Source organism: Chrysemys picta, chromosome 1 (assembly GCF_011386835.1).
Source record: "Chrysemys picta bellii isolate R12L10 chromosome 1, ASM1138683v2, whole genome shotgun sequence".
In the NCBI taxonomy this organism is placed as follows: domain Eukaryota; kingdom Metazoa; phylum Chordata; order Testudines; family Emydidae; genus Chrysemys; species Chrysemys picta.
In genome coordinates this window covers 29,917,075-29,943,879 of record NC_088791.1, presented here as the reverse complement: position 1 = coordinate 29,943,879, position 26,805 = coordinate 29,917,075, and the positions used below count along the sequence as shown (strand labels likewise).

At 44.5% G+C, this 26,805-nt stretch overlaps 1 protein-coding gene across 1 annotated transcript in view; it reads left to right on the top strand.

Annotated features, from left to right (window-relative positions):
• LAMB4 (laminin subunit beta 4) overlaps positions 1-26,805 on the top strand; it is an 83,240-nt gene that overhangs the window by 32,947 nt on the left and 23,488 nt on the right. Inside the window, exons 12-23 of the mRNA XM_024110205.3 lie at positions 1,378-1,487; positions 2,436-2,515; positions 3,537-3,687; positions 7,481-7,612; positions 11,786-11,971; positions 14,706-14,827; positions 15,762-15,882; positions 16,949-17,126; positions 21,771-21,914; positions 22,434-22,665; positions 24,055-24,212; positions 26,249-26,473. Coding sequence (XP_023965973.2) covers positions 1,378-1,487; positions 2,436-2,515; positions 3,537-3,687; positions 7,481-7,612; positions 11,786-11,971; positions 14,706-14,827; positions 15,762-15,882; positions 16,949-17,126; positions 21,771-21,914; positions 22,434-22,665; positions 24,055-24,212; positions 26,249-26,473 — 1,839 coding nt within the window. The remainder of the gene's footprint in view (positions 1-1,377; positions 1,488-2,435; positions 2,516-3,536; positions 3,688-7,480; positions 7,613-11,785; positions 11,972-14,705; positions 14,828-15,761; positions 15,883-16,948; positions 17,127-21,770; positions 21,915-22,433; positions 22,666-24,054; positions 24,213-26,248; positions 26,474-26,805) is intronic.

Genomic DNA, 26,805 nt, shown 5'->3' with positions numbered 1-26,805 from the left:
ACAAAGCTTACTTAGAAATCAAGCCAGCATACAGCCCATATTTTTAACCCCGAGTAGAAAATGATATATATGTACAAATAGGATGAATAGATATAGTAGACCGTAACTTTTACGGAGATATGTTACATGGCACAGGCAGCACAAAACATATTCCAGTTATGTCATACATACATTTATAAGCACCCCCTCCCCATAAAGCCTTATGGGGTACACTGTCACACATGGTATAGAATTAGCCCCATTCTCTTTTAAATAGAAGGAATATTAAATATGTGATCTGATTCCTTTGATAAGGGGGATTTCAAACAGGTGACATTTTTATTTATATTAAACAAGTATCAGAGTAATTGGGTAATCATGAAGGAGACTAGCTTGAATCACTCATAGTGCAGGTAGGCTTTATGCAAGACTTCCCCAGCATGCCTTCCCCCAATGCACCACCCTTCTGGCTTGCAGCACTCATGCTATCCCAGGTTCTAATGTTCTGCTGTCAGTTTGTAAGGTTGTTAGTGACACAGACAAATATCCATTGCAAGCATCTTATGTCAGATTTTGCAGAGTCATGTCCTGGGTTAGTATTTCAAAAGCGTATAGAAACTATTTACCTGGGCAGGTAAACCAGTGCCTTTTAAACAGAGGAAAAGGGGAATGTCATCAAAATCTCCCGCCGAACATTCCATTCATATTTTTAGGGTATAAAAACATGAACATGAAGTCCATATAAACCCACCTGGAACAGAAACAAAACAGACGAGGTCTGCACTACCATGTGAGAGCACTCTTTTGGGGATGATTTAGGAGGCCCTGTACATTGGGCTGGTAAAGATCAAGTAGGTGGCAAACCTGACATGCTGGGTATCAAAAGGCTGCAGACTGCATTACTCTCAAGAACTTCCAGCCAATCACTTCTTTGAACCAATTTCAAGTGAAATTGTGCATCCTTGTCCTCCTCAGGGACTGTCAAATTTTGCAAACACATTGTGCTTATCAAATAATAAATAACAATAAGGGTAATAAAGGCAGAGGTTAGGCTCAGCAATGGTGAGAATACTAAAGTGGAGCAAAGATGAAGAATGCAGCAGAAACCACTGCACAGAACTTCTTCCAAGAGTCCAACATGCTTTGCCAGAGCCATCCCTTACATACCAGCAGAGCTTCTCCTTCCAGATGCCCACCAAAAATACCGGAGGAAAATGATCTGCCCGTCAGAAACAGCTGGTTTGCTAAGTATTAATTGGATTCCGAAGCTGGTCTTCTGCAGTTTGTTCCCCCGATAGTTGAGTGCAATGGTTATTTCAAATTCACACCAAAAATCAGTGTAGGGTTCGTTCCTGCACTGGCACTAATGGAGGTGATTATGTGTTTCTTTCCTTGCAGCCTGCACCTGCAACCCTTCTGGGAGCTTGTCTTTCTCGATGTGTGATCCAGTGACTGGAGAGTGCCTCTGCCAGCGCTTTGTCACAGGGCCACATTGTGATGAATGCCTTGTATGTAATCAGAAGGCTTTTGTTATTGCTTCATGTAGCATCCTGTTTTACACAACCTCAAAGGTCTTTGCCTTGCCCACGTCCTGCCTCCTTATGGCCTCTGCCATGGACATCCTGTTAAAGGGGAACACAACACGATTCCAAGTGGAAATGGCCCATAGGCCACAACATTTATCATAGAATTAGACAAAAAAGAGTGATAGGGCATGAGAAGAAATAGTCCTTGCTACAAGGAACCCTCAGATGAGTCTCTCCATCTATTCTAATTAAAGCAACCTGGAGACGGACCTCTGTGGTGCTTCAGTTGATCCAACCATGTTCTCATCCAGGTCTGGCTGGCTGGCACATAGCCGGATTCTGCTCTTACTGAAGTCATTGGCAAAACTCCCATTGTTTTCAATGGAGCAGGATTCAGATGACTAAACCCGCAAATGCTGTACCCCTATAGAGATAGTTAGATTGCCCCAAGAACATCCCCAGTGTGGATGGGGGCGGGTGGCTACTGCCTTGTGAGTGACATCCGCAGTTTCTACCATGTCCCCACTATGACAGCCTTGAGTGATGGTGGAGATAATTCCTTGTGAGACTACCCATACTCACTGTTGTTAAAAACACTTGATGGCTTGTGCCCTTTATGTTATGTTATGGGGGAAGCTGTCATGGCTGAAAATATAGGTGGGAATAGTTAGGGTTGGACAAGTATTGAAAAGCATTGTCTATGAATATTCACTTGAAATTTTAAATGACTGAGCTTCATCCGTGATTGGTCCTTTTTGTGAACATTTGTGCAGCCAAGTATGCTAGCACCAGCTTTTGCAGAAAGAAAATGAATGAGAGTCCCAATGAGAGTAATTTCTTCTTAGTCAGAAAGGGTTGGGGTTTTTGTTGTAATTTAAGTTGTTAAATAGTCACAGTCAAAAATCAATACATTTTCCTTTCTTATCATAGGTAGGATACTGGGGGCTTGGGAATAATTTATATGGCTGTTCTCTGTGTGGCTGTGACATTGGTGGAGCCCACAATAACTTGTAAGTCATTTAGTTCTCATTTTAAAGTATCTTTCTCCTTTTGATTGTATTGAATTAACACTAGCATATATTGCACCTTTTTGATAGGGATCTCGTGGTTAATGAAGAAACCAAGAACCGATAGTTTAGAGACAGAGTTTCATTATGTGTGAGCAATGTAAAATCACCCTGGTGTATAAGATTTTGTGACTTTATTAGCGATGTTTAAATGGATTTGAGTATGACCAGGAACTGTCAGTACGTACTAGGGAACTTCTAGTGTGCAGCAGCAGGGTCCATGTGTACAGTCTGTGCGCAGCACACTGGACAGCTGTAGATTGACACCTTAGCTTGCTACGCAGTAAGTATTTATGTAGACATGCCCTTATATTTTCTCTGAATCAAATTTTAAATCATTAAGATGCAAGATCAGTTAAATGGAAAGTACAAACCACCCCAACCTGATTCCCGATGCACAGGGCCCCCAACATTGTACAGTTTGGAACAATATTTTTGAACTTGGGTTCCTACATTCATGTTTAGGCACCTAAATAAATAGCCTGGTTTTCACATGGAGTTCCGTTGCTTTAAAAAAATGCTGGACTTTAGGCCACTCACATTTGAAAACATTGGCCCTATACTTTGCTGTGTCAGGGTCTTCATTACTCCAGGAAAAAGGTTACTAGAGTGCATGGTCTGGTCCCATATAGCAACTCCTGCAGTATGTTTCTATGCACATTGTTAGGTAAAACCAAGCTAGTGAATACAGGACATGATTCAGTTTGTGGAACTGGTAGAGCAAGCAAGGGTGACAGACACATACCTTTCCCAAATGATTAATAAGGAAGCACTGGAATAAACTCCAGCATTGCAAGCAAGAAATAGTGGTTGCTGGAAAAATATTTAAAAATTGAGTTAATTTTATAGTGAAAGGAACAATAAGAATAAAAACAAAGATAGAATAGCTACCCCCTGTGTATGGTGTTAACAAATGTGCATTGGTGAGACTCTTACACCTCTTCTTTCCCACCTGTTCATCCAGGTGTTCATCAAGTGATGGGCAGTGTGACTGTCTTCCTAACATTGTGGGCCGTCAATGTACAGAACCAGCCCCAGGCTACTTCTTTTTACCATTGGATTATTATATCTATGAAGCAGAGCATGCAAAGCCACTTTCCGGATCTGCACCTTTGGTATGTTTCACTTTTAGGTGCGGTATTCAGAGGTAACGCGTAAGGTGGTGTAAACTGGTGTAAGGCAGTCTAGGTTGGTGTCAGTCGAATGCTGAGGGAAAAGGGGAGAGTGCTGTAGCAGGGAAAGCAACCAAAAGGAGGATGGAAGATGATTTCATGTAAAGTGGGTTCCTCACCCTCCCCTGTAATTTTAAATGACACTCCTCATTGTGTAAATTACACTGATTGACACTCCCTGGCCCTAGTCCTTGACTGTAACCAGGGAGCCCTTGGTGAAGTGTGGAGAGGTGCCCACAGGTGTCCTCTGTGTTCCTTCAGTCTTGAGTTGTCCAGGTACCTGGCCAGTCCTGAGTGTAAATTAGAGCATCCTGAAGGTTTATGCCAGCTGCCAAAGAGCCCGAGAGGCCATGATAGCAGCTGGATACTCTGGAGTGCTGAGGTGCCTGGCACAGGCCTTCATCTCTGGCCACAGCACTTGATTAGAAAGAACCTTTCAGTGGTTCTATCCCATCTGTGGCTTCCCGTATGTGAGGGGTGGGGGTCTTCCTCTGCTCATTAATGCCAGCTTTAGGATAGCTCTGTGACGGGCTGGGTCACAGAAACCCCCTTAGGACTGCCACCTGATATGCTGGGACTACCTCTAAGCCCATTTGCCCTGGCAGCTTGAGACCTCAGTGCTCTGCCTGGTTGTGCCAGACACACTAGTCTGTTACAAACACGCACCCAGGTCTGAACCACGTCCCCCAAAAGCTGCAGGCTTAACTGAAAACAGCTTAAGAAGTTCTCCTGTCTCCAACACCCAAATAACCAGTTTCCAATGCGATCAAAACCCCAAATAAATCTGTTTTACTCTGTATAAAGCTTATACAAGGTAAACGCATAAATTGTTCGCCCTCTATAACACTGATAGAGAGATATGCACAGCTGTTTGCTCCCCCAGGAATTAATTACTTGCTCTGGGTTAATTAATAAGTAAAAAGTGATTTTATTAAATATAAAAAGTAGGATTTAAGTGGTTCCAAGTAATAACAGACAGAGCAAAGTGAATTACCAAGCAAAATAAAATAAAACACGCAAGTCTAAGCCTAATACAGTAAGAAACTAAATGCAGGTAAATTTTACCCTCAGAGATGTTTCAATAAGCTTCTTTGACAGATTAGACTTCTTCCTAGTCTGGGTCCAGCAATCACTCACACCCGTGTAGTTACTGTCCTTTGTTCTAGTTTCTTTCAGGCATCTTTTTGGGGATCTTTTTGGAGAGGCTATCTCTTGAGCCAGCTGAAGACAAAATGGAGGGGTTTTCCAGGGCTTTATACAGTCTCTCTTGTGGGTGGAAACCCCTCTCTCCCCCTGTGTAGAATTACAGCTACAAGATGGAGTTTTGGAGTCACATGGGCAAGTCATATATTCATGCATGACTCATAGAGTCATAGATTTTAAGGTGGGAAGGGACCATTATGATCATCTAGTCTGACCCCCTGCACAATGCAGTCCACAGAATCTCACCCACCCACTCCTGTATCAAACTCCTAACCTATGTCTGAGCTACTGAAGTCCTCTAATCATGGTTTAAAGACTTCAAGGTGCAGAGAATCCTCCAGCAAGTGACCCGGGCCCCACGCTGCAGAGGAAGGCAGAAAACCCCCAGGGCCTCTGCCAATCTGCCATGGAGGAAAATTCCTATCCGACTCCAAATATGGCGATCAGCTAAACCCTGAGCATGTGGGAAAGACTCACCAGCCAGACACCCAGGAAAGAATTTTCTGTAGTTACTCAGATCCCACCCCAGCTAACATCCCATCACAGGCCATTGGGCATATTTATTGCTAATAGTCAAAGATCAATTAATTGCCAAAATTAGGTTATCCCATCACACCATCCCCTCCATAAACTTATCAAGAAGCTTAGTCTTGAAGCCAGATATGTCTTTTGCCCCCACTGCTCCCCTTGGAAGGCTGTTCCAGAACTTCAGTCCTCTGATGGGTTAGAAACCTTCATCTAATTTCAAGTCTAAACTTCCTGATGGCCAGTTTATATCCATTAGTTCTCGTGTCCACTTTGGTACTGAGCTTAAATAATTCCTCTCCCTCCCTGGTATTTATTTCTCTGATATATTTATAGAGAGCAATCATATCGCCCCCTCAGCCTTCTTTTGGTTAGGCTGAACAAGCCAAGCTCTTTGAGTCTCCTTTCATAAGACAGGTTTTACGTTCCTCGAATCATCCTAGTAGCCCTTCTCTGTACCTGTTCCAGTTTGAATTCATCCTTCATAAACATGGGAGACCAGAACTGCACACAGTATTCCAGATGAGGTCTCACCTTGTATAATGGTACTAACACCTCCTTATCTCTACTGGAAATACCTCACCTGATGCATCCCAAGACCGCATTAGCTTTTTTCACGGCCATATCACATTGGCGGCTCATAGTCAACCTGTGATCAACCAATACTCTGAGGTCCTTCTCCTCCTCTGTTACTTCCAACTGATGCATCCCCAGTTTATAACAAAAATTCTTGTTATTAATCCCTAAATGCATGACCTTGCACTTTTCACTATTAAATTTCATCCTATTACTATTACTCCAGTTTACAAGGTCATCCAGTATGATATCCCGGTCCTTCTCTGTATTGGCAATACCTCCCAGCTTTGTGTCATCCGCAAACTTTATTAACATACTCCCACTTTTTTTGTGCCAAGGTCAGTAATAAAAAAAAAAAATAAGATTGATCCCAAAATCGATCCCTGACTCAGTTCTCTACAGTCTGAGCCATTGCCCACATGTTAGCCCGAATGTTCCCAGGAAAGCTCAGATGTGGATTGGTGTCTATCAAGGTGTCTATCAGTAGAACATAACCTTTGCAAAGTTATGTTACATGGCATATCTAACATAAAACATATTCCAGTTATGTCATATTTACACTCATAAGCATATTTCTAAAGCATTATGAGGTGCAACGTCATGAGCTCTAATAGACTTGTTTAGGCTCGCTTACACCACTGCATACACTGACTCTGAACTTAGTCCAGATTCTTCAAAAGTTCACATAACTGAGCCAGTCCATATGTCTTTTATTGATTTAAAATAGTTACTTAATATAGGCATTGCTGTTGTGCATCCATAATGCAAGCTTTGGTTCTACTGGAATGTGTTCTCTTCTTCTGCCAAGATTTCTACAAATGTTTCTTCTCTAAGTGTCCTTGAGAAGCCACAAGCAGGGGATAATAAAAAAAATATTTATTTGCTTGGCATATCTGAAAATGATCAGCTATAATCACAAGCAGTAATCAACCTACATTCCAGTAATGAAATAGAAAACAGATTTCTGGGACAGAGTGTGGAATGCCAGTTGTCTATGTGGCAATAAAAGCTAGTTGGAACGGTGGTTGTGTCTTCACTGCAGATAAAAGTGTGTTCTTAACTCAAGTTAGCTAACTAGGGTTACACAGCAGTGACGACATGGCAACTCTGCTTTTAACTCATGTTAGCAACTCCAGGGGGACTCTGGGGTTGAACTTGAGCTGCTAACGCAAGTTAAAAGCTGAGGTGTTGTGTCTTCACAACTGTTTCAGCCCAAGTTAGCTAATTCAAGGGGTTTTTTTGCAGTGAAGACATATGCATTGCGAAAAAGAGATATTTTCAATGCTTATTGGACCACATTCTTGGAGCTGCACCCATTTACTCCAAGAGAGACTATAGCCTATTGTTTGGATTTTCATTTTTACATAGCCATATATGCTTAAGGATTGTTCAAACTGCGCTGTCACATAAATCATCCATTTTTCTTTTTCAGGTTAAACCAACAGCTTTACCAAGGTGTGATGTATATTTTCAGCAGCAAGGATATGATTTCACCATTGAAAATGGAAATATTGTATTAAACAGGAGCAAGAAACGAAGCATAAGAAAACCGGGGTTGGAACAGGTAAACTGATACTACAGTAATCGTTCAACAAAGAATTGCAACAAATGCTGCTAATGTTTAATATTGCAACAAGAGTTTTGGTTTAGGGAATGGGTTAAACCATTGGTGACTATGAAATTGGAATTTACAGGCCTGTGTATCAGAATCCTTATGCAAATGGGATACATTAATTCAGTTGTTCATATACAATTGGGCTGGATATTTTATAATTCTCTCTCTCTCTCTCTCTCTCTCTCTCTCTCTCTCTCTCTCTCTCTCTCACACACACACACACACACACACACACACAGACAGACTTATTTTGCCATGTTTAGTGGGCAAGCTGTAGGCTTAAATTCAGAGATTTATTTAGAAAGAAAAATGTAGCCTAGTAGGGGGCTCATTTTCAACTTCTGAGACTTACATGGATACTTGCATCATACCTATTAGCGTCATTGCAATTTAAGCCATTGTCAGCTTTCCAATTATAAACATCTGCAGTCATGGATTATAGACTGCCCAAAAAAATGTGTCTGTGAGTAAACAGCCTGAAATGTCTATTAACCCTATTTTAATATAGATGATAGTTATATCTAGAAAACAGAGAGAGAAAGAGATGGAGAGAGAGATGACACCTTTATTCACATAAAATTACATTAAAAGTATTTTAAAATGTTATAAAATTGCAATATATAAGCAAAAAGGCATGAATGAAATAAAGCAAAACACATTAAACATTAAGTGAAGATTAAATATGGATCACTAAAGCATCATCATTAAGGCTAAGATTTTGTCATGGATATTTTTCGTAAAAGTCACGGACAGGTCACGGGCAAAAAAAAAAAAAATTCAAGCCGTGACCTGTCCGTGACTTTTATAAAAAATATACCTGACAAAATGGGGATCTGCAGGTCCCCACATCGCCTGAAGCCGGGCAGCTGCGCAGGGACTGGGAGCTGCCTGCAGCAGCTGGATGCTACGGGTACCCTGCTGCCTGCAGCTTTGGGGGTCCCCCCCGCTGCCCGTGGGGGCCGGGAGCTGTGGGGTGCCCCCACCTCCCATGTTGGACGGGAGCTGCAGAGTACCCCCGGCAGCAGCAGGCCAGGAGCTGCAGGGGTTTCCCTGCCACAACTGGGAGCTACAGAATTCTCTGGCCGAGGGCTCAGATTTCCCCGCCACCCACGGTGGCTGGGGACTTGGGGGTCTCTGTCAGGGGCTCAGGGATTCCCCTGCTGCCCGCAGCGGCCAGGGGCTCAGTGGTTGCCCTGCCAGCAGCCAGGGATTTCTGCCAACTGGGGTTTGGGGGTTCCGCCGCTGTCTGCGGCGGCCGGGGACTTGGGGGTTCCCCTACCACCCAGGGTAGCCGGGGGGTTGGGGATTCCCCCACCGCCCATGGCAGCTGGGAGCTCCAGGGGCCACCAGAGGCCCAGGGGTACCCCGCAGCTCCCTGCACCCACTGGAAGTGGGCGACCCTGCAGCTCCTGAATACCCTGCAGGCTGACGTCACGGAGGTCACTGGAAGTCACGGATTCTGTGACTTCCGCAACCTCCGTGACTAAATCGTAGCCTTAATTATCATCACCAGGTTCAAAATATTGTTAACACACCAAGTCAGCCAGAAAGCGTCCAAGTTGCAAGTCAATGTATAAAACGTGTAATCAATCCAGAGCTGGGCGTTCAGCTAAGAATACTTTCTAAGAGTGGGGTGAGAGGACCTCCAAACATCTACTAATCAAAAGGTCTGCAGGAGACAGTACTGTTCCCTGTCTGACTGAGGGTTTGGCTCCTCATGGTTCCTGTCTAAAACATAATCTACAGTGCAATTGAAATCCGTTTCTAGCACAATAGTAGTATCTGGGTCACAGCCAAGCATGGAATAGGCAAGTGTCTACAGAAAGGAGACACAATCTCGCCCCAGAATAGGGTCATACACAGTAAAAAGATTAAAAACAATAGTGCCAATATGTGTATCCACCTGGAGAAGCCGCCCCTGCATAGTCTCCTTCACAGAGCAGATCTGTGCCCCAGCATCCTGGGAAAAGAGAACAGCTACCTCAGCAGTGACATTGGAACCATGGCTCAAGAAAGTTTCACTTTTCCATTCCTTCAAACAGTTCCCCTCCTTATAAGGGTCTGAGTGCGGCTTTTGCAAAAGGACAACATCGGCCCATTTTTGTCTGAGAAATTCGAAGAGTTGTGCCCTTTTATGACCACCCCGGCACCCATTACTATTTAGAGAGCCAAAATTGAGCAGCACCATAGTGACTAGTAAAGAGCCAACAGCAGAGAGAAACAATGGAAAGTGGAAGTACTTTGAACAAAATAAGCCATGGAGAGGCCTGTATATCTTGAACAACCCCTGCATGCTTCCTCACTTTACTCAACAACTTTTTGAGATGGAAATGTTTCCTGCAATCAACCAAGGTATCTCTCAAGACAAAGGCGGCAGAGTGAACAAAGCACTGCAAATCAGGATATCAGAATATAGGCCCCAACCTCAACTCACTGCTTCCCTTTAGTGCTATCCAAAAAGTCACTAATCTCCTTCTCACTGTACCACCCTTCCTATGTAGCTGACTGACTGGGACATCAGGAACCAGTGAGAAGTCAGAGAGATCATCATTGTCCTCTTCATCTCCCTCAGACTCAACCAGCTCAGAAGAACATTGAGCCACCGCTGGAACATTCATATCATTCATGCAGGAGGGAGATTCAGTGGGAGTAGCTGGCATATCTATTGCCCCAAGAGTGGTAGGCAGTTCAGCCTTAGGCTGGGACCCATAAGTGCAACCATGTAGGAGTGGGGGCTTGAGGACTCACCATGCCAAGGGAAGACAGTACCTCATTGGATGCTTCAAGCATGGTGCTACCTCACAGTGCAAGGCTATCCTCCTTCTCAGGGCACACAGCTCCATCTCCAGCCACTGCCAGCAGCTCAGGGGCTTCCAAAGTCTTAGACCTTTTGGAAATAATTCTCCATAAATCCCTCTGATTGGTCTGTTCTTCACCCCCATCTCTAGAGCATGTCTCTGCTTCCTCTGCAGGGAATTGCTCCTCCAGGACTCACTTCTGTCCTTGCACAAATGATGGGGTCACAACAGAGATGTGCTTGGGGGGGGGGGTGCTCCTCCCTGTACAATGGCAGACCACTTACAGTGAGGGGGGAATAGAGTCTGGTAGTGCAGATGCAGGCTCTGTTTCGTGCTGGTCCCTTGATGTCCCAGCCCCCTGCCCATTATCCTGGGGTTCCACATTCTCTCCAGGGGATCCCATATCCAGCACTGCATGGGCAGGAACCCCTCAAATGACCGGAGTCACCAGACTAGAAACATTTCATGTTTTCAGAGGTAGCAAATATTGTATAATCTATGTGGTGCATTAAAACTAGGTTCGAGGGCTGTTGCAGATTATTTAGAACCGTGTAAAACTGGTGGCAGAATGACACAACATGCCCCACATCTAGGTTCTTGCAGCGTAACAGAATCATCCTAACAGCAGAAACTATCTTCCCATAGTGGGAGAGAGCAGATACCAATGTCTCATTGTGAAGGAAGGGGGACATTGGAAAAAACTACTTTATTAGCAGGAGTAAACAAGGGAAATACTTGAACAAAAGACTCCTTGACCCAGAGTCCCGACTGTACTAAATGATTCACAAACTGCTCCTGGGCCAGGGAAGTCACTATAGATTTGCTTATTCGAGAGGCAGATTTTATATTAGCACAGCCAATAACCTTACCAACGCTCAGCAACACATCCTCTGCAGTGCAGGAGACAGCAGGCACACCCCGAACCCCACGCTTGCAGGTCAAACCACTAAACCCATCTAAAGTGAACCCCATGGAGAAAACCACCCACTCCAAGGAAAAAAGGGGGGAACCAACAATACCCCTGAAACAAAGAAACCGAAAGTAACCAAACCAAACCGACTAACAGAAACCCAGCTAGAGCACAAAGCACATAAAGACATAGTCTCACTTCCAGAAGCTCCCACAATCCCCAGACAAAGAGCAAGAGAGGTTTTCTAGGTGTGACTATAACTTTAATTTATATATATGAGTTTTTTTAGAGGACCAGATCTTCAGCGTGTTTACAAAATGATGCTGACTAGTTGCAGAAACTAGGAATCTGTGCAGCAGAAGCACCTATCCTTTTCCTGTATTTGTTATTCACAATGTCACTATCTTCTTGCAGGGCTGGGTTCAATTTGGGAGGAACTCTGCTCTGGATATTGTTTTCAGGGAGCCCACCCCTGGCAAACCTGTCACATGGACAGGTCCTGGCTTTGCCCGTGTCCTGAATGGCGCTGGATTAAGATTTACTATCAGCAACATTCCCTTTGCAATGGACTTTGATATTGCTCTTCGTTATGAACCTGAGGTATTTGAATTCAGACTTTTAATTCACCATTTTAATACTTTCCTAAGAGATGCTGTTCTAGGGCAGTACTATGACAAATGAAGAACAAGAGCTTTGGACTGACACATCTGTTTTCAAATGGGGCTGATTTCTACAAAGGTTTGGAGCAAAACTATCAGCCTTATCCTATCATATTTGTGTCCCATAAATAGAATATATAGGGCCAAAAACCTGCCATGTGCTTCACAGTGGCCTGTAGGGGGGAAGTAATTATGCATCAACAGGCTCTGATAACCAACCTAGCGCTAGGACAAGGGTCCGGCTACCAGACCCACTTGTGCGCCACAGCTGGTTAGTGCACATGCTGCCACAGGCAGCACATGCTAGCTAGGAGCACACACTGTCCTTCTGAGAGGGCAACGATGGGTTCCCCCCACACACACACACACATGTTCTCTGGAGGAGAGAGGATGGGGAGGGAAAGAGGCTAAGGACGAGAGCAGGGTGGTGGTGAGAGGGGGCAGTGAAGGAGAGAGGAGGGGTGTGGGGGGTATGTGGGGTGGATGGGGATGCAGGGGGAGGCAGAAGGCTACAGGTGCAGGAGGATGTAGGGGTCACAGGGGTGTATAGGGACATAATGGGAGTGCAGCAGTGTATGGAGGTGAATAGGGTGCAGGGCTGTGGGGGGTGAGGGACATAGAGGGTAGCAGCTCTGGGAGGTGGAAAGGATGGGTGGGAGAGCGCTGTAAAGGATGCAGGGCTGGGACGGGGAGGGATACAGTGAGGGATATGGGGGTGCAGGGAGTTGGGGAGGGATACAGTGAGGGGTATGGGGATGCGGGGGGGTTGGGATGGGGAGGGTTGCACTGATGGGGGTTCAGGGCTTGGGGGGGAGGAGTTGCCCAGAGTTCAGGGCTGCTGGGGCCAGTGGTGAACTCAGGAGGACTGTCCCAGGCTGGGGGGGGGGGGGGGCGGTGCTGCTGGGGTGAAGGCGGTGCTGCCAGGCCAAGCCTGCCCCTGACTCTGTGAGCCTGCCAGGATGGGCTGGGCACTGGGTTTGTCTCGTTCTCCTCCCATCTCCTCCAGCAGCCCCTTTCCCAGCGCTCGGAGATGGGGATAAATACCTTAAACTCCTGGGTGCTGGCGATGGGGTGAGAGACCGTGGTTCACCATAGGGCATGCACCACAGCTCGAGCCCAGCCACAGGAACATGAGAAAGAGGGCTGGCAGCAGTGGGAGAGGCGTGTGCCACGACCCCTCAACAACCGCCTGCTGAGTGCTCACGAGTTGCGCTAGTTCGTCCCCTGCCCTGACGTGGCCAATGGGAGTTGTGTCTGTGGGCGGAAGGCAGGACAGCATGCGGACCCCCTTGGCCACCCCTAAGTCTAGGAGCCAGACATGCCGACTGCTTCCTGGGAGCTGCATGGTGCAGAGACTAGCAGGGAGCCTGACAGCCCCGCTGCACAGTGCTGCCAACCGGACATTCAACGGCCCGGTCAGAGGTGCTGACTGGAACTATCAGGATCCCTTTTCGAATGGGTGTTCTGATTGAAAACCGGACACCTGGTCATCCTAGTGGAAGGGCAGGGGGCAGGGCTGGGGGCGAGAGAGTTGCGCCGGAGGAGCTGCCGCTCCACGTTCTGCTCCTTTCCCCGCTGCGGTTCTGAAGTCTCGGGAGCAGCAGGAGGAGGACTGAGCCCTCCCCCTTCCCCCCCAGGTAACATGGGATGGATCATGGGGAGGGGACAGGGAGAGCATGGGGCCCCGGGCTGGGGGTGGGGCAGGGAAGAGTCACATGGACGGTCATGTGGGGAGGCCACATGCCCCCTTTAGCTGATGCCCCTCCCCCTGTACCGGTAAGAAATGGATTCTACTTGCACCACTGACCCCACATGATTCCCCCCGCACCACATACCATTGTCATTCATAAAACAAAACAGAACCAGAACTGGGGAGTATTTTCTGGGCAGACCTCACCCTCCAGAATTCCTGATCTGTGTCCCCTGATTAGACTTTGTCTTGTGCCCACATGTCTTACACTTGAAAAATGCATAATCATTTTAGATGTGATTAAACCATTGGCAATTATTCCTATAAACCACATGTGAGTTGCTCAGTTGTACATGGCCCAGCTGAACATCCTTTTTTCCTTCACTTCTCAGATATTGACAGTAAAACCACCATTCTGGTTATCACTTATGACTGGTTTCAGAGTAGCAGCCGTGTTAGTCTGTATCCGCAAAAAGAAGAACAGGAGTACTTGTGGCACCTTAGAGACTAACAAATTTATTAGAGCATAAGCTTTCGTGGACTACAGCCCACTTCTTCGGATGCATATAGAATGGAACATATATTGAGGAGATAAATATACACACATACAGAGAGCATAAACAGGTGGGAGTTGTCTTACCAACTCTGAGAGGCCAATTAATTAAGAGAAAAAAAACTTTTGAAGTGATAATCAAGCTAGCCCAGTACAGACTGTCTGTACCCATTTACACCAGCTCAAGAGCTGACCCTCCATTTCTAACTTCTTTGGATTATACTAATCATTGTTTCTCTCTTGCACTTTTCAGTAAAGAACATTCTAAAAAATACCATGTAATGAACAAAAGGGAATGCGGTGGTTATTACTGCAATATGTTATCATTTAGCTTGACTCTCGGTAACATTGGCAGGTTGATGTGCATGTGAGAAAAAGCGAATTTTTCAGGTATTTTTGAAAACTATCACAACTTTCTTCCCAAATGTATAGTCTTTAGAAGACTGGATAGGAAGTATTGCGGTCAACCCCTCTGGTGCTTTGACAAGTGATCGCTGCAGAAACAAGGCACTTCTGCAAGAGCCACACGCATTGGCTCTGCCAGCTACAAAGAGGTGAGGATGTTACCTGCTTTACAACTCTAAATATTCAGTGTTCAAATGCTCTTCTCGAAGGCGTTTTGTAGCAAAGAGATAGATGCATGAGAATATGAATGGAATGTACTCAGAATTAGAACAGGGCATGTGGCCTTTCGCACTGTTGCTACACCAAAGTACCGGGCAGCTGTAGTATGCAATCTGAGGGCCTGATGCAGCAGTCGTGACTCAGGCAAAACTCCACATAAGTCAAAGATTTGCCTGAGTAAGGAATGCAGGCCCAGCTCCTAACAGTGACCCTTTTGGCTACGGGACCAATAACTCAGGCACAATGTTGGGCATTAGAAACTACCTCATTAAAGAGATGAAATATTGGCCAAGAGACCCCAAGGATGTCCCTGGCGTCTCCTTTTTTCAGAACTGCTTAAGGTTTTTAACTTGCACTTCCATAGCTAACAGAAGGAAACAACTTCAGTTTAATGTCTCAGCCAAAGAATGGTAGGAAGTGCACAAATGTGAATAACGAGTTACACAAATATCCTCAGAATGACCAGGTGAACATTGCTCGTGGCAGATCCAGGACTGGGATACCAGCAAGAAATAGAATGTTTTTAAAAGTTCATCATCTTAAAAATCACTCTACAGTGAATCATTACAGTGACCGAATGGTTGTCACTTATTTCGGTGAAATTAAGCCACCCAACCGATTATTATTTATTATTTGTATTGTTGTCCTTGATAGGAGCCCCAGTCAATTGCACACTCCTCCATCTCAAACTCCCACACAGGATCTAGTCTCTCCTGACCTTTTGTATGTAATAAGGCATGTCAACACAGAAGACTTATCAAATCTTTGTTTACATCCTTTAAATATTTTCTTAAGCAAATACTTTATACCTATTAACTCTCAGATAAAGGAACACTGACTCCTGTATTTATTCTTTCTAAACAGAATTGCACTTCTGCATACTCCTGTCTGCTTAGACCCAGGAGTAGAGTATTTTGTAGATGTTTATTTATCACAGCCTTCTGCCTCTGATCCAAAGACTATGTCATACATCTTGATTGATTCAGTAAGTAATCCTGTTACATACTTCCTTTTAGTAATATTTATACCTGTTTCATACTTCTTGACAGAGGCATATTCAAAATATTTTGTGAACAGCCTTTAGAACTCTTATTTTAACCATTTAAAATCAAATTTTATTAAAAAGAAAAACAGAAAAGCTTGCTTGTGGTTACACTCATTTGTATTGGGTGTACATATTTTCATATTCAAATACAGATTTGTATTTGTGTACTAATTTCTGTGTCTGAATATTATAACCGTATGTCCAGTCACAGTAATTGCACATGCTACTAGCCAGTTGGTTGTATAATTGATCATTTGTTCATTTACTGATGAAGTGCAATCATTAGTAGGGTAAATGCACACAGGTCTTTGTGCATAGCTTTTCTAAAAAATCTAAGCTAATATGTGTGATCCTCATGGAAAATTTTGGATATGCGTAGAGGTGAATCCTGGAGTTTGGATCTAAATTTAGATCTGATTTTTCCCAGAAGTGTTCATATTTTGAGTTTTGGAATGGTTCAGTGCAGAGCTGGGAGTCACACTTGAAATTTATATCCAAACTTTTCCCAAGTTTCAAGGACGTTTGGAGGTGGGTATTTGGTTTGTGCTCATTTCCAGATAAAATTTTAAAATACTTTAACATCAGTTTCTCTGGTAATCTTCGTAAAACTGAGTTTGATGGGTGGGGGAAGGGGGGAGAATGACCAAGTTTGGACTTCAATTCTTCAAACTACTTTTCTCTCTCTCAAGAATGCATGTACAAATGTTGGCCAAATTCTGCCTCTAGATTCACAAATGCAGCTACCGTTGACTTCAGCAGCAGTTCTGTACAAACATCATTCTGAGGACATACCATAATTTGGTTTTTTATATACATAATGCAGACTCATTTATCTCAAAATCTAGGGCAACACCCAAAACCTTAGAATAAATGTGGATTTGGGTGATGGAACAGTAAAATGGAAGGTCTAGCAATGGCTGAGCTCAGGGTTTCCAGCCATGAAGTAGCAGAGTTTGGTAAACTATAGTTTTCTGAACGCCCTTTCCTTTCTTTGTCAACTCCAAAGCTTGGACTTATTCCCAGAATCAGTTCAGTGGAGAACCTGTGCAGTCAAAAAGATCTAGAGGAGTACCAGCAGTATCACTGTGTCGAAATTGCTTCAGAAGTTGGATCTCATATTCTACCTGAAGTGTGTGCAAGGCTCATAGTGAGCATGTCTGCTCGTATTCACAATGGAGCAGTTCGTAAGTATCTGTACTACCAGCATGGTATAGACACTTCCACTGATGGATGACTTTACATCAATGATTCTCAAACTTTTGTATTGGCCCCTTTCACACAGCAAGGCTCTGAGTGTGACACACCTTATACATTAAAAACACATTTTTTTTTATATTTAACACCATTATAAATGCTGGAAGCAAAGTGTGGTTTGAGGGTGGAGGCTGACAGCTCGCGACCCCCCGTGTAATAACCTCACGACCCTTTGTGGGGTCATGACACCTAGTTTGAGAACCCCTGCTTTACATGCTCTCGGTAGAATATTATTATAGGCGTGCTCTATATCTACATAGATATAAATAGTTAATAAATACAGTGCCAATAGATGGCACTTCAGAGCATGTTGCATAGTTTCCTGCATTTTGTAGGACTAATAAAATTCGTTGTGCACTGCAAATGGCTTCCTCTAGCAGCTGTTTGCATCAGCACTGAACAAATATGACGGTCTTTCTCTTACAGCACAAAAACATTAAAAATGACAATACTTGTGGTATCTTTAAAGATCACTGTAACCACCCTATTATGACATGCTTCTCAGTATAAAATATGAACTCTTTGGCCTATTTAATGACCTAAATTGGGAGAGATTTGGGGACTCTTAGTTCCTGAGGCAGGGAGGCTTGCTGACCTTAGCAGCCCCATGTAAACAAGTTCTTTGAATGGAATGGCCTTAGTAACAACTATCTGGTGGTTGCATGTGGGCAAAGGGATACCCTAGGAAAAGGTAAAGTAACTAGTGGCTATAAGCAGGGACTTTAGGGGCTGCAGCCCAGGGCCTCGGGCTAAGGGGGGCCCCGGCGCAGCAGGGCTCAGGCAGGCTGCCTGCATGCTGTGGCCCCATGCCGCTCCCAGAGACGGCCGGCTGCTGGCACATCTCTGCGGCTCTTGGCGGCAAGTGGGGAGAGGTGGCTCCACACGCTGCCCCCACCCCCAGTACTGTCCCTGCAGCTCCCATTGGCCAGGAACCGGCCAATGGGAGCTGCAGAGGCAGTACCTGCGGGTGCTGGCAACACATAGAGACACGCTGTCCCCCTCCCCTTAGGGACACGCAGAGACGTGCCAGCAGCTGGCCGCTTCCGGGAGCAGCATGGGCCTATGGCAGGCAGGCAGCCTGCCTGAGCCCTGCTGCACCTCTGGCCGGAAGCCACCTGTGGTAAGCGTTTCCTGGCCAGAGCCTGCACCTCGCACCCTCCTGCACCCCCAACACTCTGCCCCAGCCTGGAGCCCCCTCCTGCACCCAAACTCCCTCCCAGAAAGAAACGAATATAACAGCTGTTCTAAGGTAAGAAGTAGGCTATTTTGAAATAACGTAACTATATTCTACATGTTTTAAGACTGAAATGTAACCACAGAATGGCTTTATGTTAATTAAAAGGCAAGTTTAATATAGCGTTCATAGCCTCAATGCCATAATTGTGATCATTTTGTTTTAAATTAGGAAAAAGACTTGTGTACAGGGCCCCCACAAAATCTAATAGCTCTGGGCCTACAGGAGAGTTAATCCGACTCTGGCTACAGGTCAGTCATGGGCTCACAGCAGGTAGAGCATGCAATCAAATGCTGGCCATGCAGTGTGAGCTGTGAATGTTTAGTGCCACTGGTCAGGATAGCCACTAGGGGACATATAGTAAGACTTGTGCATTTACCCCAACCTAGTGTTTTGTAATCTCAACATGCCCTCCTGTGCCCATAGCAAACTTGAAAGAAAACAAGTTTTTTGCAATTGCTGCATTATCAATGTGTGGCTTTGATTCCTGATTATCACTGACATAGTCTAATATTTATTTTCTTTTGATGCAATACTGGACTTCGGTTTAAATGTGTCCTTGGCTTTCCAGTTGTGTATTTGCTCTTCTGTGAGTTATACTTGAAAGGGTCTATTCATCTCCGTGTCATTGTTGTTCTTGAGAGGATGGTTATCAGAAAAAGAGAGTTAATGACATTTATTATTATTACTATTTATTATTTGTATTATTGTAACAATTGCTTGTTTACATGGTATAAAAGTCATAGTTTCTATCAGAGTCGGCTCTGACTTTTTTGCTGCCCCAAGGGAAAAAAAAAAATCGGGGCGTCCAGAACGGCAAAGCAAAAAAAAAAAAAAAACCTGCGGTGCGGCTGGAGCGGCAATACAGGGGGAAAAAAACCTGCGGGGCGGCCGGAGCCAGGGTGCAGGGGGACTCCCTGCGCTGCAGATGTGCCCCGGCTAGCGGGGGGGAGGAGGAGGGAGTGGGGGGAGAGAGAGAAAGGGGGCGGCCAGGGCTTCAGAGGGGCACTCGCCACGCAGCCCCTCCCGCTGCGCCGCCTGCCGGGAGGGCTCCACGCCGCTTCAGTCAGCGGGGAGGGAAGGACGTGGGCTGCCCTGCCGGGCTTGCTACAAACCTGGCACTGGCTGGGGCAGATGGAGCGCGCAGCCCGCTCCCATCAGGGCGCTCCCCTCCTCCGCCCCCTACAGGGCGGCCGGATCGGCAAACAAAAACCAAACAAACAAACAAAAATGCGGCCGTGCCGCCCTAGGATTGGGCGGAATGCCGCCCCATAGAATCTGCCGCCCCAAGCACGAGCTTGCTCGGCGGGTACCTGGAGCCGTCCCTGGTTTCTCTTCATGGGAAACTACAGTATTTATGCTATCCTTTCCAAAAGGCTTGTCACAAATATGGCTGGAAAAGCTAACAGGTTTCAGTTTTCATCAGGAATAATTTTCCAGTTCTTTATGTTACTTTAAAAAAAATCAGTAGTGATTACATTCTAGGGCCTCAATCCTGGAAACACTTATGCATGGGCTTAACTTTGTTACCTTGAATAGTTATATTGTTTTCAATGGGATTACTCATGGCAGTAAAGTGAAGCATATGTGTAACTGTTTGCATGGTCAGAGCCTAGGATTGGTGCTGGAAAAACATAGCCCAACTGCCATCCTTTCACCCACACCGCCCTGTCCAACTGTGGCAGCAGCCAAAAGACTCAGATAAATTTGAGCTGAAACAGTGATTCCTAATCTGGTGGCTGCTAGCAAGTCCTGCAAAAATACCCACAAGTCATACTTACCCTGACTTGCTCAGTACACTGAAAAGTATTGTGTGCCCTTCAAACAAATGTCTCATTGCTTAGAATGAGCAACCCAGTTCAGATAAAATATCACCCTTTCTTCAATCTAAACCAGAAAATATTTCTGCCATTTGAAGAATTCCTTGCCACTCTGTGGGTGGCTGTGCATGTGCGTTCGTGCATGCGTATATGTGAAAGAGAGAAAGAGATTAATTCTCACACACAGAGCTAGTTGAATAATGGGGAAAATATTCACAAGTAATTTATACACAAATAAATAAATTATCTGCTACATATTATTCCACCATCTATAGTGTAGGTTAAATTATGAGGGGGAAAATTGTTGCATCCCATAAAATAAGCATTGCAGCTCGGGCCTACAAATGCTATTATGGCGAACAAAAATGTGAACATTCATCAGGTACATTACTTGCAACAAATAATTCAATCATGTCTAATTACACAACTCTGCTCTTCCTGGTGGTAGCCAGGACATTAAGCAGAATTACCACAAGTGATGTAATTATCAAGGTATTTCCATTTTTATTTTTTTTTGCTGAAACATGATGATTTATGATTTGCTATTACCACCTCCATTCATTGATGATGTCTGTAAATGGATTTGTGAGCATGTTCAAATCCAAACATTAACAAATCTCTCTTCAAAAGTATTAGCTAGAGCTAGACCTTAACCAAACACCTCAAACTTTGAGCATACAGTGAAACCCCGCTATAACGCAATGATTGGGGTCCAAAAAATTTTATCGCGCTAAATGCGGGGTCGCAGTATAGCGGGGTTAGGAAAATTTTGCCATTTAAAGCCGGTCAGTTTCAAGCCGGTCAATTTCTCTTGAGCAGAGAGCAGGGGAGATGTGCAAGGGGTAGAGGAAGAGTGAGGAGCAGCTGGGGAGGAGAATGGCTCTTCCTGCCAAAAGGAGAAACAGGGGTAGGGGGGGAAGAGGCAGTGGGGAAGGCACGTTCCTTTTTTTGTTTTATTGTTTTTCTTCAGTGGTGCTCCGGTTGCTTTTTTTTGTTTGTTTGTTTGATTCTTCGGCAGCGCTCTGGCTGCTTGTTTGTTTGCTTGTTTTGTTTTGTGCTTCGGCAGCGCTCTGGATGCTTTTTTTTTTTTTTTGGGTGCTTCGGCTGCGCTCCGGCCGGTGTTTTGGGTTTTCTTTTGCGCGCTTGGGGCGGCGAGAGCCACCTTATGATCGCGTTATATCCGAATTCTCATTATCGCGGGGCGCATTATAGCGGGGTTTCCCTGTATTTATATCTGGATCCAAATTTTGCAACATTCTGAACTTTACAGATCCAGATTAGAACTTTAAGGCTCGTATTGATGACTGGTATAAGATCATCATTAATGTAACTTTGTCAAATAGTTCCAAGCACATAATTTGGTGGCCGATAAACCCCCTGTTTGTGGGACTCAGACCCTGCTTTGTTTTCTTAGCACATCTCTGGTAACCCTGAGTATAAAACCTGCTAAGGAGGGGGAAAGCATGAAAATAGTTAACTTCATTTTTCATTATGCGTGTATGAAATTTTCTTGCCAACAGCATGCGAGTGCCATCCAGCAGGGTCCCTGAGCTCCAGCTGCAGTCAACTCGGAGGCCAGTGTCAATGTAAACCTAATGTTGCAGGCCGCTGTTGTGACAGATGTTCTGCAGGAAGTTTTGGTTTTGGTTTCCATGGATGTTACTGTAAGTACTAAACACTGAACATTAAACAGTGCTTCATATAAAAGCAAACTGAATCTTTACCCATCCCTCCAAGTGAACCTCATTTGAGATTCAAAGAGCACAATTAGCTTTCCTCCCAACCCCCACTTCCATATGACTCTGCACTTTCTGGCTCCCACTGGGAATGGAAATGGAAGTGCTGAAAAAATGATTGCTCTGATGGTACTTCCAGCCTGATTGGAAACAGACAATTCCAGAAGGCTTATTAGAAGGCTTTTCTCGTGTGATTCACAGCCCACTTCGGCAGGTTCAGATAAGCTTATGCACACCAAACTTTTGGGGATTTCCAGCCACTGATATTCATGAACCTACAGTAATAAAATTAAAAAATCATCTCTGACCCCTTACAGCCCCTGCTGCACATCGAAGTGAAGCCACATCTCAGTCTTATGGCCTCAGATGGTGATCAGTTTCAGGAAAATACATTTAGAATTTAGCTGATCCATAACACAGCATCTGCTTTTTCTTGTGTTCATCTAGCATGTGAGTGCCATCCTCAAGGCTCAGTGAGCACTTTGTGTGATCAGCTGACAGGACAGTGTTCATGCCGCCGAGAGGTTGCTGGTCGATGCTGCAATCGGTGCCTGGCTGGGTATTTTGGGTTTCCCAACTGTCGCCCGTGTCCATGTAATGGCTACGCAGAGCTTTGTGACCCAGTGACTGGTGCATGCCTTAGCTGCAGCGGGTTTACAGCTGGAAGTAGGTGTGAAAGGTATGCACGGGCTGTCATCTAGAAAGTGTGTCTGAATGTTAGTGGATAGCTTGATATGCATCTTTCAGTGTGAGTCAATGCCATTTCAAACCTTCAGAGCTGGGTAGCCGGAGAGTGGTGGTTGCTGGCCGAGGGCCCAACTCTGAAGGCAGCAGTGCAAAAGTAAGGGTGGCCATACCACACCATGCCATGGTGCTGCTGGCGGCGGCACTGCCTTCAAAGCTGGGCTTTTGTCCAGCAAGCTCTCATCCACCGCTCTCCGGCAGCCCAGCTCTGAAGGCAGCACTGCCGTGAGCAGCAGCACAGAAGTAAGGGTGGCAATACTGCAACCGTCCTGCAATAACCTTGTGACTCCCGCACAACCCGCTTTTGGGTCAGGACCCCTACAGTTACAACACCCTGGCATTTCAGATTTAAATATCTGAAACCATGAAATTTACAATTTTTAAAATCCAATGACTGTGAAATTGACCAAAATGGGCTGCAACACCTGGTAGGAGGCATTCAGCACCTCACAGGATTGAGCCCTCAGTATCTTGAGGCATGTGAAAGGTGCTGCATATATCTTAGAATAATACCAATTATTAAAGGCAATTTTCCAAAACAATAATAGTTCTCAATACTTGTTCTCATACTTTGTGTTTGCAATAATCTTTGAGGAGCCTAAATGAACAGTTCTCTGTCTGCTGGTTTGTAGCTTTTCCATATGAGTGACAAATTATTTCCCCCATATGTTTCTAATGGGGCTGGAAATAGTTCTTTTTGTCTGTTCTTGCAGCAACAGAAGAGATGTCAGTATAATTCTGGTACAGTAATAGGGTTGGTTGGCTGATTAGTTTAGTTTGGCTGAGTCATCTCCGCCCATTCAGTGTAAGGAGAACTTCCCTTTGAATTCTATGGGGAGTTCTGCTAGAAAATGGTTTAGACAATATGACCTTTAGGCTATTTGTTGATTTCTGCTGGTAGACTAGCTGTCTTAGAAGTAGCAGAGCAAAAATATGGTGGGTTCTTTATAAATAACAGTTACTCAGTGTATCAGAGATGGTGTGGGAAATTTAAAATATATACATTTAGAAAATTTTACATTACCAATTAAACTAAAAGGTTCTCTGAGGAGGTGGATGATTGAGCCAGAACTATTTGGCAATGCCCCTTTAACATAAAATGTGTAATTTGCTCCGTGTTTGGGGAATACAGCAGTGATTCTAATTCCTTTAATCTCTTCAAGCCTGGACACTTCTGTACCAAATAATGGGAGTAGCATTATATTGACAAGTGCTGTCATATTTTAAAACATGGACTTGAATGAACCAAGCTATCGGCATGGACTGAGAGGTATATCTGTCATGAGGATAGTTTAATGTGTCTGTGTGGTGACTGTTTTGACAGGTGTGTCAATGGTTATTATGGAAATCCTCTCACAAGAGACCCTTGTCGCCCATGTATGTGTCCAGAGTCACCTGCAAGCAGTAGATATTTTGCACATTCCTGTTACCAAGATCCTCGCACTTTGCAATTAATCTGCAATTGTCTTGAGGGTTACTCAGGTATGAGACATATAGTTTATTTTTCATCATATTACAGTTCTTAAGGAAAGATTGAAAAATTACAACTAACTCCCACCCATCTGCTCAACAATAGAGTGGAATAATGAAAAAAAGGTAGATAAATAAGGCTAGTGTCTGGTTGATTGGGACAGAGGGGGAAATCATGTAGTAACTGACCATCCAGAGAAAGCAATAGTTCTGCCATTAATGTTCCAACAAGCAACTAAGGAAACCAGAAGAAACCCAAGAAAACTAGACTCAATGAAGCAAATGAATCTATTTCTACTTTCATTTATTACTGGATAAACCTGTTGTCTGTCCTTCTATTAACTCCTTATGCATTAAGGCTCAGATTTGTGAAAGTGTGCTCCAATATCGGCTGCTCAATCTGAGACTCTTAGGGTAGATCCACTGAAGTCAATAGAGCTATCACAGTTTACACTAGCTGAGGATCTACCCCTTCAGACCTCATTTTCAGTGGTGCTGAGCTAACGTCAATGGGAGTTGCAGGTGCTCATCCTCTCTGAACTAAACAAGCCATGGATACCCAAAAACTGAGACACCCAAAGTAGTGAACTGTTTTGAAAATGTTGGTTTAAAATGCTGCCCCGTAAGAGAAAAGCTCTTTATACCCAAGTTTTGACCTGATCTCTCAATCACCGCAGAGTTTTTTCTTACTTCTAACTATTGTTTTGCAAATGGGTGGTTTCATTCTGGGTTATTTTACATGTTGCTGTTTTTGGAGCAACTTGACTCTATTTCTTAGTGTCAAATTAGTCTTAATCTCCAGGGGGGAAATGAAAGTGCTTTTCCATTTCTTTGTCCATCAGAATGAAACCAGCTATTTTTGTGAGATGGAAAAAGTTACCTTAAATGAATGCTTAAAACAGAAAATAAAGTTAGCTCATGTTTATATCCAAAGACCCTCAGGAAAAAAACATAGTTGATACTTTTTCTTTCACCAGCCATTTCTAAAGGAGATGGTGGCAGGTAGAAATGGCAGTGCTGGCTTTATTTCCTATTGGCTGCATGTATATAAGACAAAACCTTTTGTTCTCAAAATATGCTGCCAACTTCTGACATAGTAGCCACCTTTACTTAGTCCAAACTAAATAGTAAGACGTGCTAACACTGTGTCAAATTCCATAATCTTTACTCAGGCCAAATGCCCTTTGCAGTTCTGATTAAACCCTGAAGAATTGTACTTGTCCTGATCAGTACTTATCCAGGGGACTTCTGCTATGAATAATTACTGCGGATCTGGTCATACCTCCAAGATCTGCACTCAATGGGAGATCTCCACAGTTAGACATTAGCCACCTGTCTGGCAATATCATCACTTCCTAAGAGCCTGTGAAAGGCTCTGGAGACTGTTATGGACCAAGACCAGAGAGTGGACAGGCGCTGGTTGGGAGTGAGCCAGCCAGAGGTGAAGTGGAGTCACACGGGCCCCCAACCAGCCCATGAAGATTTCTGAGATAAAGTAATATAGCCCCTTGGGGAGCTGCAGGTAGGAGGGGTCCTGGAACTCCATTGCAGCTGTAATGCCAGGGTGATGAGGAGGCCCAGAGCCAATAAAGAAACAGAGCCTATATGAGGATGGCCCTGGCTAAGTCCCTCAGGAACTGTATGGATCATGGGGATCTGCTGGTTCTGGAGCAGATCTGTGGCTCATGCCATGAGTGTGGCAAACTACATAGCCTCACATGGGCTTGTTTGAGGAAAAACTCCACAGAGAGTCCTGCAGAATTTTCCAACTCCTAAAACCACTCTCGCAGGGACTTCCTTGGTAAGAGATGTTGTGGGGGGAAGGGCTGCACATTTCCAGCCTCTGGCCAATGTGGTACATTCAATATTAACCTACTGTACAACTCAAATGCAACAATGTCCAATTGGATAATATACGGTTACTTGGGAAACTCGCATCTAAATGTAGGTTATCACAGGCAGTAGGAATTGTCAAACAGTTTTGTCAAAAGATGATTTCATTTGTGTTCCTAGCACTCAGCAATTGATTTTGCCTTCCTTTCTGGCAGGCAATCAATGTGATGAGTGCCCCAGTGGGTTCTATGGGAATCCAGGAAGACCAGGGGCTCAGTGTTTGCCATGTTCCTGCAATAATAATATCGATGCGACAGATCCAGAATCCTGTAACAAGGTTACAGGAGAATGCTTACAATGTTTATACAACACACATGGACCAAACTGCCAGTTCTGCAAACCAGGTTACTTTGGATCAGCACTTCTTCAAAACTGCAGAAGTAAGTAAACAATTCAATTGCAAGTAGATATTACCACCAAGAACTAAGATCTCCCTTAAAGAAATCATGGTGCACAGAGGAGTTGGCTTTTACAGGGCTGGTAGACACATGATGGAAACTTATGTAACACTATCTTCAAAGTGCTGAACAAATACAGTACTCGCTAATTGTGTTAGCACTGTCAGTTGAATTGCCATTCCTAGTCATTCTTCAAGATTTCCTCCCACTGTATATGGCTCATATGAGAGAGTCCACGATGAAATGAGATGCAGTACAGTACAATGCTCTAAGAAAAGAAGCAAAAACTTGTTGCCTTCACACAGAAACAAGAA